Source organism: Eulemur rufifrons, chromosome 8 (assembly GCF_041146395.1).
Source record: "Eulemur rufifrons isolate Redbay chromosome 8, OSU_ERuf_1, whole genome shotgun sequence".
Lineage (NCBI taxonomy): Eukaryota > Metazoa > Chordata > Mammalia > Primates > Lemuridae > Eulemur > Eulemur rufifrons.
Genome location: NC_090990.1, coordinates 9,987,719 through 10,000,000, shown reverse-complemented (window position 1 = coordinate 10,000,000; position 12,282 = coordinate 9,987,719). Strand labels below are relative to the sequence as shown.

Sequence of the window (12,282 nt, the reverse complement as noted above, 5' to 3'; positions counted from 1 at the left end):
TCAGGAAGTCACCTTCTTCCCATTTTGGTGCCAGAAATGCCGCCATTAAGTTAAGCCGCACAACAGCTTCTCAAAAGCAAATAAATACCCCTTAACTCACTCCACTAGGGGTGGTGGTGATGCCCCCAGGCTGGCTCAGGGGGTGGACCCTGACTCAGAGGGAAGATTGGAAAAAGGTAGTTACTACTCAGGGCCCTGAGCCCTGGACTCTGGGGCTCGGAGGGAGCCGGTCGGGGGAGGGCCTACCTTCCCTGGAGTAGGAGCCGGAGTGTGTGGACTGCCAGGCCCAGCACTGGTGTTTGTCCAGAGTCAGGACTTCCCAACCAGGGAGCCCCAAGCCCCTTCCCCACAGATGGGGAGGCTGAAGCCCAGAGAGGGACAGGAACTTGCCCAAGGTTGCAGAGCAGAGAAACATCTGGGATTCTTCTAGCGCCCTGTATCCCCTTCCTGGACCATCCTCCCCTCATCTGCTCATGCTGTGTTCTGGGTCTAGCTCCTCACTGGCTCCCCCTGGTCCTTCTTGCTTTTCCCACTGGAAGCCTGGGGCTGCCTGTAGGGGGGAAATACAGAGCTGGCACCTCTATCCCTCCTCCCTGCCTCCTCCCTCCCCTGCCCTTTTTCTTCTCCCCTCACGCTTCCCAGGCCACAGTGAGCTGATAGTGAAGCTCCTGCCTGCAGCCAGCAGAGCCTGGCCTTGGGCACAACAGGGAGGACCCAAGGTGGGGTCTGGCCCTGGATGAGGAAGGGGAAGCAGCAGCCAGACCTGCAGAGGCTGCTGGGCAGGCCACGGGGACCTTGGGTGAGTCCCAGGTGGGGATGGAGCTTCCTGGTCCTGCCCTAGATCTCCTCACTCCCTGGCAGCCTGGTACCAGCCATGACCCCTATGTGCCAGGCCCAGGCTGGGGGAGGGGGATGTGTGCCCAGATGGGAGCAGGGGGCTCAGGGTCCAGGACAGTTTGGAGGCGCATGGGGCAAATCCCCAGGGGGCCAGACCAGAGCCGGCAGTGGGGAGGTAGGGGGAGTGGATGTGGATCCTGGAAGCAGAGGGAAGGGACTGAGGTTCACTCGGGGGGTGGTCCTGAAGGAGGGTGAAGGAGAGCTGAGTGACCTAGGACTGCTCTCTGTAATTCCCCTGTGATCAGGCATTTCACGGACACGTCTGTGAAGTGGAGAGAACGGTAGCACCCACTTTCAGTTGTGAGAAATACATGGGAGTAAAATGTTTCCCACGTGCCGGACACCAAGTTAAGGCCAAATAAATGCGGGCTGTTACCATTCCCTTGTTATTAAGGTCTTGGTGGCAGTTCTAGGGCCGAGAGCCGGTGGAGAGGAGGAAAAGGGTCGCGGATCAGCGCTTGCACTGTTACACTTTATATTTAGTCAGGGGTGGGCGGGCTGGTGGGCGGAAGGAGGGGAGGCCCAGCCGGGCCTATTGAGAAGCTTCTGGCACCTGCAACTTTGCCCCATCCCCTCACCCCCACCTCCAAGCCTGTTGTCCCCAGGATGGCTCCGGGGACAGGGACCCGGACGGCTGTATGTCCACATCTTGCGGCAGCATTTATGTCCCGGACTCCAGGGACAACTTTTCTCCGCGATGGGAAAACCAAAATTGGTGAGACACGGGCCAGACAGGACACTTGTTCCGCCGCACCCAGACGCCCAGAGGAGCCAAGCTACGGTCCTCCCTCCCCAGGAATCTTGTCCTTTTCTTGCAGTGGGCCGTTCCTCCTTCTAGCTAAGCCTAATCCCTCTTGCTACAGCGTCATTTTCCTTTAATTTTGGCCTTAGTGGGACTGATAAACCCAGGCCCCTCTCCCCACCCAGGATGGAAGTGGGACAGGGTCGGGCAGACCATTCCTAGCTGTCCCTCGACCCTGCGATGGGACAGACTTGGTGCTCGCGTGGGAGGAAAAGCTGCGACCTCCGCGGCGGGCGGAGAGGCGGCGACTGCCCCTGGAGGAGGTGACTGCGCGGGCTCGGGTCCCCGAGGCCGAATGCAGACTCCCCTAATGGGCTCTGTGACCTGCACAGGCGTCTTCGGCACCACCTCATCTTTAAGATGGGTTTGACCGCGATGTCAGCGCCTTAGAGGGGCTGTGAGGATTAAATGGGCGAGATGTGTAAAGCGCTCGGCCCAGGGCCTGGCACACTGGAGGCGCCCAATAAAAGGGAAAGAGCAGTCACTACATGACACCGGCCCACTCAGCGTGTGCTCCACGGTTGTGAAATGAGACCGTTAGTTCCCTCCTCGTTTGAATTTCAAATGAGGAAACGTGTATCAAAGCGCTTTGGAGGGCGGAAGGAAGGGACCCAGGCGAGGAATGGGATCAGTCACCTCGCGGCCGAGCTCGTGAGGGGAGGGTCTGGCCCACCCGAGGCCCCGGCGCGCAGGCGCGGTGCACCGCCCAGAGCCCAGCGCGCCCGGGGGCTGCGGGTGCTCCGCGCCGGGGAACTGGGCCTGCGCGCGCCGCGGCGGGAGGGGTCAGCCCGGGGGCGGGGTCTCCCCAGCAGCCCGCGACCCTGCCCTTGTCCCCCAGGCCCCGCCCAATCCGGACTCCGGTGCTCCGGCAGAGCTACCGCGGAGCCTGCGCAACCCTCGGCAGCAGCACGTGCCCAGCAAACCGCGGGACTTTTACACGTGCGCCTCCCGCTGCTCCAAGCCGGCCAGGTGCGCCTCGGGGTGGGCGCCAACCCAGGCTTAGCGCAGTTAAGATCATTTGCTCTTCTGTGGCCTGCCTGAGAGGCAGCTCCAGCCTAACCCGCTTTAGGTCTCTGGCCCTGTCCTTGCCGCCCCCCACTGACGCCTACCCTATTGGAACACACCCAGCCCAGGCTGAGCTTTGTGGGTAGACAGGCTCTCTGACATTAGCAGCTGGCATGTCTCACCGCCGCCCCCCTCCGCTCCCCGTCCCCAGCTGAGAGACTCTGGACACCCGCCCCATTAGGTCTCCAATTGCGCAGAGGGCCTGGCTTCTGACCCCTGCTTTGCTCACAGATTCCTGGCAGCGATTCCCACAACTCCTATTGCTCCAATGCTCAGTGGCGCCCAATGGTGAGGAGGCTGCTTGGGGCCTCCAGCTGGGGCCTTAAGGGAGCGTAGCTGACCCCAGGGTTCCTCCTGGCATAGGAAGAGGAAACACGCAGAATGGGCGTTGCCCACCTGCTGGCCCAGGGAGTCTACACTGCAGCCTTCCCACTGCACGAGGTAGAGATGTCCCAAGATTCAGATTTCTCCCAGGCCTGACAGCATGGTAGTGGTTGGGCACCAGGAGAGAATTCTCAAACTTCCCTGCAGCTCTTCCTCCTTGTACCCCCATAGGGCCCCTTCGAACTGCCTGGGTACCAGGTGCCTGATGCAGATCTCAACCCTCGCCAATTGCTGTACTCATACGGGGCTTCCTAGGGATGCTGGCACAAGTACCAGCCCTTGGACCATGAACAAGAGTATTTTGGGTACAAGGTGGCCATCTACTTTGCCTGGCTAGGTGAGTCTGGCACTGGGGTTAGGGGCTAGGAGCTGGGCTTGCATACAGAGATGGGGGGGCAGTGCTCATGAGCTCTCTGTCACCCCTTCAGGTTTCTACGCAGCCTGGCTGCTGCCCGCTGCCCTCATGGGCACCCTGGTCTTTATCTCTTGCCTTGTCACCATGGGCACTGACACACCAGCTTGACTGCTTGCGGAAGGATTGGGGATTGGGCTGGGTGGGCCAGGTCAGCTGCCTGGTTGAGGGTAGGCCCTCCCAGGATGGGCACCCTCTGCTCACAGAGAGATCTGTGCCAGAGGGAGTTCCTTCCTCATGTGCCCACTCTGCAAAACCTGTGCCACGTGGAATATTTCTGAGATCTGCCCCATGGCCAAGGTGAGCCAGGGAAGAGGGCAAGAAACCAGGTAGGTGGCTGGGGCCCAGCCTGGGCCTGGTGCTGCGGGAGGCAGTGCTGGGCCCTGTCCTGCAGGCCTTCTCTCCCTCCCTCGCAGCTGGGCTACCTCTTTGGCCACCCAGGGACGGTGTTCTTCAGCATCTTCATGTTCCTCTGGGCCATGGCCTTCCTGGAACACTGGAAGCACAAGAGTGCCACCTTGGCCCACCACTGGAACTGCAGTGACCTCCAGAGGAGGATGGGACACCCAGCTCAGCCCTCCAGGCCCAGAACTCTGCTTCCCAGAGTTCTCAGAGGCCATAAGGTATGCTGGGACTTTGAGCTCAGACTTTGCAGTCCACCATCCCTGGATGCAAATCTGCCTTCTCCCACACTTTTCCTGTGTCACTTTTGCACCCTCCCCTGACATCAGGATGATACAAGGTTTGGTACGATGAAACATCAGGAGTATTCAGGTGTTCAGCTGGGTCTTGAAGAGAGACCCTGCCTGGAACAGGGAAGAAGAGGAGAACCATTCCACTCACTCACCTACCCATGCAGCCACCCACCTGTCCGTCCAAACATTTCATCATTGATCCTGAATCTGTTTCTCTCCACCTCCACTGCCACGCCCCGTCCCACCCCACCCTACTCTGAGCCACCACTCTCTCTCATCTGGACCACTGCAGACCTCCCGATAGGTCTCCCTGCTCCTGTGCTTGCCCCACTTAATTCATTCTCAGCTGCCAGAGCCATCTTTTTACAACAAAAATCACATCTGTGTTATCCTCCTCAAAAAGAGTTTTCATATGGGATGCGCTTGGGAAACAGCCCCTCACAGCGGCCTACAAAGCCCTGTGTGATCTGGCCTCCACTGACCCCACTGGCTTCTTGAGTAGGATAAAGGCCTTGGCACTGGGTGTTTTCTGCTAGAATCCTCTTCCCCCAGATTTTGTATGGCCTACTTCTTGTCATTCAGGTCTCAACTTAAATGTCTCCTTCTTAGAGAGGCCTTCCCTGACCATCCAATCCAACAAGGCTTCTCATCACTGTTTTAATCTCTCTGCAGCATTTATCAGTATACTTTCTTGTTCATATGTCTTCTCCCACTAGCATGTGAGCTCCATGAAAGCAGAGACCTTGTATGTGATGTTTACTGCTGTATTCCCAGAACAGTCTCTAGCATATAGGAGATGCTCAATAAATATTTGTTGAATGAATCTGTGAACTACTAATCTGTCTCTCTACCTACCCATTTGTCTATCCATCCATCATGTAATCCATTCAACAGTTAGGGTTATAGGAAAATAGAAACTAGACAAGTTATTTCAACAGAGAGAATTTAATATAAGGTATTGGGTGTTGGAGAACTGAAAAAGCGAAAAGGGAACATTGAAGCAACAAAGTCAATGTCAGTGGTGCCCCCTGGATAGTGCAGCCCATAACTCATGTGACTCTAAGGAGTCGCCCTGCCTTTGCACACACTGTCCCTTCCCCAGAATGCTTCCCATCCACTGTCCACTTACTTAACACCTTTTTATCTTGTAGTTCTCAGCTAAAGTGTCATTTTTTCAATGATCATTTCTGAAAAAGTTCTTCTTCATAGGACTTATACATATCTGTGTTCATTTGTTTAGTCTGTCTCCCCAACTAGTCTGTAAACTCCATTAAGGCATGGACCTTCTGCAGTTCATTCCCTATGGCATACCCAGTGTCTACTGCAGAGTAGTACACAGTCAGTTAATAGTTATTGACTAAACAAGTAAATTACCTACTCATCCACCCATCCATCCATCCATCCATCCTCATGTCCATCAACCATTTAACCAGTCTTGCATCTGCTCACACACCTGACCATCCATCCGTTCACCCCTCTGCCTTTCCACCCACCCACTTGAGATTTACCTATTGCTTCCTTGTCCAGTTTACACACCCATCTGCCCACTCACCCATCAGTCTATCGAGCCCTCCACACATGTCCATCCACTTGGTTACTTCTCTGTACCCACCCTTCCCCCCGTCAAACTAGCCATCCATATACAGGCTCTTAACCAGGCCCTGCAAAACCAAAATTTAACCAGACCTCATTCCTGCACTTCCAGAGCTCCCTGTGCAGGCAGGAAAAGGCAGGGAGCTTTCCCTACATTGGGGTCATGACAGCCTCTTGGCCCTAGAATGCACATTTCTGTTGCCCTCTCTGACAGCAGTGCCCGTGGCAAGAGTTTGATGCCCTGGCCCTGCAGATGGCCCAGAACCCAGTGACAGGCCTGAAGGAGCCCTACTTCCCACCTAGCAACCACCTTCCCCGCCTGCTCATCAGTTCTGCAGCCGTCCTCATTGTGGTGGGGGCTTTGGGCCCTTGCTTGGGAAGGACCAGTCCCTCCAGGGTGTGCTGGAACTCTGGCAGCCCTCCCTGCTGGCTCCCAGCTCTGTGTGGTGAAGATTTTCCAGGTGTCTGTCATAATTTACCATGGCATCATCAGCATTACAATGTTCCGCACTGGCAACCCCATGCTCAGGACCCAAGCGAGTGCCCCTTGGGGCAATGGAGGGTGGGAGGACTGTTCCAGGCTCCAGGCCTAATGTGGGCACCCTCAGCTTGCTTTCACCCCTCCACACGGGTGGGCTCCAGGTGATGGCCTGGGCTCTGCCTAGGCTGGCAACATTGCCGACATCAGCAGCCCCACGCTCAACCTGGTGCTACTCCTTCCCTTGGTCCAGGTCTACACCTCGCTGGCTGAGCAGCTCAGCAGATGGGGTGAGTGAAGACGACAGGTTTCAGGGATGTCTTGGTGTCATCTGGGAACTAGGAGCCCCAGGGCAGGGCTACCTGCCCCTCAGAGCCTGCAACTCCTGCCTCAAGTGAGGGTGGCCAGGGGCACATGGCTGGCATTAGGAGACAGTGGGTTGGGGACAGGGGACAGGTTGACCCCATGGGCTTTGCCCACCACCTTGCACTCAACAGAACTCTGGCCAGCTCTGCCTTTTGCCCAGAGATGTGTAGGACCCAGACTCTCCATGAGGACGCCATCACTTTCAAAGTCTCCATTTCCCAGTTTGTCAGTTTCTACTCCTCTCCCTTCTGTGTGGCATTCTTCAAAGGCAGGTGAAGACCACTTCCCACCCCCTGGCATCAAGGCTGTTGCAGAGCAGCAGTACCCTTTGGGCCCTGTATTTGTCTGTACCCAGGTCTTGCTGTTGACCTTGAAACTGATTCTTGATTTCCCTGAGCTAGAGTTTTCTGAACTGTAACATACCAGCACATCACTGGGTAGTGTGAAAATCTAATACCTGTGTTCAGTCCTTCATTTGGCCCTCACTGGGTGGCCCCAGGCCTGACAAAGCCAACTCCCAGTGCTGCAATTTAAGTTCATCACCATGTTTTGGGGGGGGCCTTCCTGCTGCACACCCTGGGCTGGATGCTGGGGACACAAAAATGAATCAGAACTAGTCCTTCTCCCCCAGGAGCTTCCAGTCTTTGATGAGGACTAGTTAGAAATCAGGAAGGGCTGGATCCCCAAGAGGTGGTATTATCATGTGATGCCATTGTCATTTGGCAGGATGGGAAGAGCTTCACCAAGAGAGCCCACCCGCCAGCACCATGACTCCATCTTTTTGAGCCACAGATGCCCCATTGGCCAGTCATGGGTTGAGCAGGAGTTACAGGCCATGGTCCCAGCATCCTTTGGGAGCATGTCTTTTGGGGCGGTGGGCAATGCCTCCCATCGGCCCATCAGCAGGGTTAGCTCTCAGTGTGGGGCCTTAAGGTTTGTGAGATACTCTGGTCAGTACAGCACATGGCTTGGCATGCGGAATGAGGACGTGAGTACCCCTGGGTAGCTGGCTCTTAGGGCAGGGAGGGGGTCATCACATCCTCAGGTCTGGTAGGGGCAGGGCCAGCCTCTGGGGCCTCCAAGGTGGGCGGGAGAAGCAGGTGGTCAGCTCCATGCACTGGTGGAGAGGTGGGGTCACCCCTATGCAGCCCCTAAGCCCCAAGTAAGGTGCCCTGTGTCTGCCAACAGCAGTGCAGCCCTGCGGCTGCCTCATTGAGCTCACTCAGCAGCTCTTCATCATCATGGTGGGCAAACAGCTGGTCAGCAACATGGAGGAGTTCGCTGTGTGGGGTGGGAAGGAGGGACAAGGCTGGGCCTAGTCAGGCCGTGGGAAGGGCTTTTATGAGAGCAAAGCAGACAAAAAGCCCAGAGACAGGGCACAACTAGCCTTGGCTGCTTCTGAGCTATGTGGCCTTGTGTCTCTCTGAGCCTCAGTTTCCTCATTTCTAAAATGGGGACAATAGTACTCTCCAAGAGAGTTGAAAGGATTATGAGATGCTGAACAGGAATGAGCTTTGTAAGTGGAGGGCTTTCTATTACTATTTTGGGGAGGGGAGGGGATTCCAGAGACCAACAGTGACCATGTGAAAAGCTCAGAGTTAAGAGTCTAACAGATTGGATTTGAACCCTGGCTTTGAACTCCCCAAACTTGAACCAATTTAGGGAGTTTTGGGTAAGGTCTCTGGGTCTCTGTTTGCTCATCTGTGAAGTGGAAATAATCGAGGTGCCTACCTCTAAGGGGTGTTGGGGGAACAGAAATGGCAGTTCCTGGCACAAGGCTACTGTTATGACCATTATCTGTTTTCCCTGCCTCCTGCCCCAGGAAGCTGAAGCCCTGGCGGCAGAGGAGGCAGCTGGCAAGGCTGCAGGGCATCCAGGTTGGACAGCAGCTCAGAGTTGGAAGGAGGACTATGAGCTTATCGAGTGCCAAGGCTTGTTTGATGAATACCTGGAGATGGGTGAGCAGTGGCCCAGCGGTGTGGGTGTGTGCCCTGGGCAGGAGAGGGGCCCCTGGGTGGCTGACACAGCTGGGGAGGTGGCCCCAGGCCACACACTGCCCGCCCCCCCAGTGCTGCAGTTTGGGTTCATCGCCATCTTCGTGGAGGTCTTCCCGCCCCTGTTCGCTCTGCTCAACAACTGGATGGACATCTGGCCGGACACCTACAAGTTCGTTTTCGAGTAGCGGCGACCAGTAGCTGAGTGGGCACAGGGCTGCGGGATCTGGCTGCTCCTCCTTGAGGCCGTAGCCCCCCTTCCTCTTGTCGTGAATGTGAACGCCTGGTAGGAGAGGGAGTACGGGTGGGGAGATGGAGGTCAGAGGCTGGGGAAGGGGCTGGGACTAGGGAAATGGGAGCTGGGGCCGAAGTCAGGGTTAGAGGTTGGGAGACCGGGAGCAGACGGCCAGGACTCAGGCCGCAGGCTCGTGCTGCCGCGGGAGTGGGTTGGATCCGAGTGAGGGGTGAGTCAGGGGATTGGGCCCTGTAGGCCCTCCAGGCCCGCAGGCTCTCCCCATCGCTTTCGCCTCGGACTTTCTGCCGCGTCTTCTGTCCCAGAACGAACACCACGGCCAGCTGCACGGCTGTGTCAACTTCACGCTAGCGCCCCGCCCCCCCGCCTACCTGGCTCGGGGCAGCCACACACCCTGCAGGTGCCAGGCCCTTCGGGCCGGGGCGCAGGGAGCGGCCGGATGGGCGGGGCAACGAGCCCCGGTGGGCGGGGTCTGTCGGGAGGGGAGGGGCTATGAGCCCTGGTGGGCGGGTCCGGGAGGGAGGAGCGGAGCGCTGAGCCAGAATTGGCTGGGCCTGCCGCGGAGAGGCGGGGCGCTGAGTCCGAGTGGGCGGGGCCAGCTGGAAGGGCAGCGGCAGAGTCTGCCGGCCGGCAGCGCGCGGAACCGGCTGGGGTGAGTGCTGAAGGGGGTAGGGCCGGGCTAGGGGCTCGGAGGGGCGGGAGTGCGGGGTTCGGAGTCGAGATCCGAGAGCCTCTCCGGACCCCAAAAGCAAGGTACAAGGCGCGACGCGCACGGGAACCTCAGCCTCTTCTCCTGGAAGCTGCTGGCTGTGTGTCTGGGCTTCATCATCGCCTTCGAGGTAGGCTCGGCCACCTGTCCTGGACAGACCCGGTTTCCAGTCCAGGCTCTGCCATCGACTGGCCAGGAACGGGGATATATCATATCTACATTATTATATAATAGGATGGACTTCATAGGGTCGTTATGCCTGGCACATGGTAGGTGCTCAGAGTTCATATCACTGATGTTAATATTATTATTATCTCTTGGCAAGAGGCCTGGAGAAAGGAGACGAAGCACTCACTCTCCCTTCAGCTTTGCACTGGCCTTGCCTCTAACGGGGTTCCTCGTGTCAGGGATTCGAATCATACCTCTTCGTCTTTGGGCCAATGACCACTCCTTTATGTTTCGGTTTCTTCACATCTAAACTGGGTGGAAATTATACCCCCTCATAGAGTTCCTGTGAGGATTAAGTGAGTTACTGTCCGGAAAACCCTCAGCGCAGTGCTCCGTAAATTAAGACTGCTAAGGCAATCGTTCTGTCTTTGGACTCCCTTCTTCCCAGCACGGAGTGTTCTTCCTGCGCCTCGTCGCCTGGCTCGTGCCCGATGTGCCGGCCGCCCTGGCTACCGAGATAAAGCGCGAGCCTTACTCAGCCGAGCAAGCGCTGGCGGAGAAGCCGGAGGCGCAGTCTTCGGTCAGCGGGCCCCGCGGGCCCTGGCCCCACCCCCACCAGGCTCATCACGCCCCCTGAGCCGCCCCCAGACCCTAGCTCAGTCCCCGTAGCCCCGCCCCCTTGTTTGGCTGGCTACTTGTAGTTTCCCCCTGGTCCCGCCCTCCATCAAGCCCCGCCCACGCCAGCGCCACGCCCCCTTCGTTTCCATTCTCTGCACGCGGCGGGTGGGGGCTCTGCTCTGGAGGCCCAGCCTGCTCAGCCTGACCAAGCCTTGCTCTGTCCGCTGCAGAAGGGGCGCTGTCCTGGGAGCCCAGGACGCAAGGGCGAGTGAGGCAGTATTACCTTTCCAGAACCCTAAGTCCCCAGGATGCTCCTTCGGTTGGTGTCCTCTGGTTTCCTGCTAGGGGTCTGTCTGGGCAGTGCTCCAGTGTCGGTCCTAGGGGCTGGGATGAGAAGGTTGGAGTTCTCTGGCGGCCTCTGGTCCTGCATTACTTCCCTCTCCATATTCTCTGCCTCCTGTCCTCTGTGCAATGCTGACAATAAACCTGTCTCTGTGCCCCAGTGTGCCACCTGGTCCCCACCCACCCTGTGCAGTGTCTCCTCACTATGTGATGATGCTCTGGGGGGCCGAGTGTATACGAAGGAGCAGGGAGACCCTAATCACTCTGAACTTGATGGTCATCAGTTGGCAGCTAAGAGAACTACTCTGGGGTCTGGGCTGTGGGTGCTCATGAAGCCTGCAGTGTATGAGTGACAATGAAAGGGGTGAATTAGGGCAGCTCGGACACCTCCCAGAAGACTTGCACGCGCACACACACACACATATACACACGTCACCCGACCCTCCCAAAAGCTTCTTGGGGCAATACCAGGCAGTGGATAAAGACACAGGTTGGTGGTGGGGTCAGACAGACTTCCGTTTCAATACTCTTAATAGTTCTACCCCTGATCAGCTGTGTGATTTGGGGCAAGTTATTTAATCCTGTGAGTCTCAATTTCATCATCTGTAAAAGAGGGGCTTCACAGAACTGAGGAGAGATTTAAAGATAATGCTCATGACTTAACTTGTACAAGCATCTTATACAGTTGGCCCAACACATCCAGGGTTCCACATCCTCAAATTCAACCAACCTCAAATAGAAAACATTTTTAAAAAGAGGCCAGGAGCAGTGGCTCATGCCTGTAATCCCAGAATTTTGGGAGGTCAGGGTGTGAGGATCACTTGAGGCCAGGAGTTCGAGACCAGTCTAGGCAACATAATCAGACCACCACTGCCCCCCCCCATACCATCTCTACAAAACAAGAAAGAAATATTAGCTGGGCGTGGTGGGTCATACCTATAATCCCAGCTACTCAGGAGGCTGAGGCAGGAGGATTGCTTGAGCCCAGGAGTTCAAAGTTACAGTAAGCTGGCCGGGCGTGGTGGCTCACGCCTGTAATCCTAGCACTCTGGGAGGCCGAGGTGGGCGGATCGTTTGAGCTCAGGAGTTCGAGACCAGCCTGAGCAAGAGCGAGACCCCATCTCTACTAAAAATAGAAAGAAATTATATGGACAGCTAAAAAATATATATATATATAGAAAAAATTAGCCGGGCATGGTGGTGCATGCCTGTAGTCCCAGCTACTCGGGAGGCTGAGACAGGAGGATCGCTTGAGCCCAGGAGTTTGAGGTTGCTGTGAGCTAGGCTGACCCCACGGCACTCACTCTAGCCTGGGCAACAGAGTGAGACTCTGTCTCAAAAAAAAAAAAAAAAACAAAGTTACAGTAAGCTATGATGACGCCACTTCACTCCAGCCTGGGTGATAGAGTGAGACCCTATCTCTAAAAAAAAAGGAAAGAAAAGAAAATATCTAAAGAAAAACAATGGAAAATAACAACACAACAATAAAACATAGTGCAAATAAAA

General features: G+C 56.4%; 1 protein-coding gene across 1 annotated transcript; it reads left to right on the top strand.

Annotated features, from left to right (window-relative positions):
- Window positions 1-3,145: 3,145 nt before the first annotated feature.
- LOC138390248 (anoctamin-7-like) lies at window positions 3,146-10,706 on the top strand. The gene is given in 15 exon segments (XM_069479149.1): window positions 3,146-3,205; window positions 3,320-3,485; window positions 3,577-3,651; window positions 3,843-4,183; window positions 6,063-6,200; window positions 6,286-6,384; window positions 6,514-6,616; window positions 6,853-6,960; window positions 7,881-7,975; window positions 8,515-8,650; window positions 8,762-8,934; window positions 9,245-9,400; window positions 9,689-9,778; window positions 10,265-10,396; window positions 10,665-10,706. Coding segments are annotated over 15 exon segments (1,914 nt in total).
- Window positions 10,707-12,282: the final 1,576 nt, after the last annotated feature.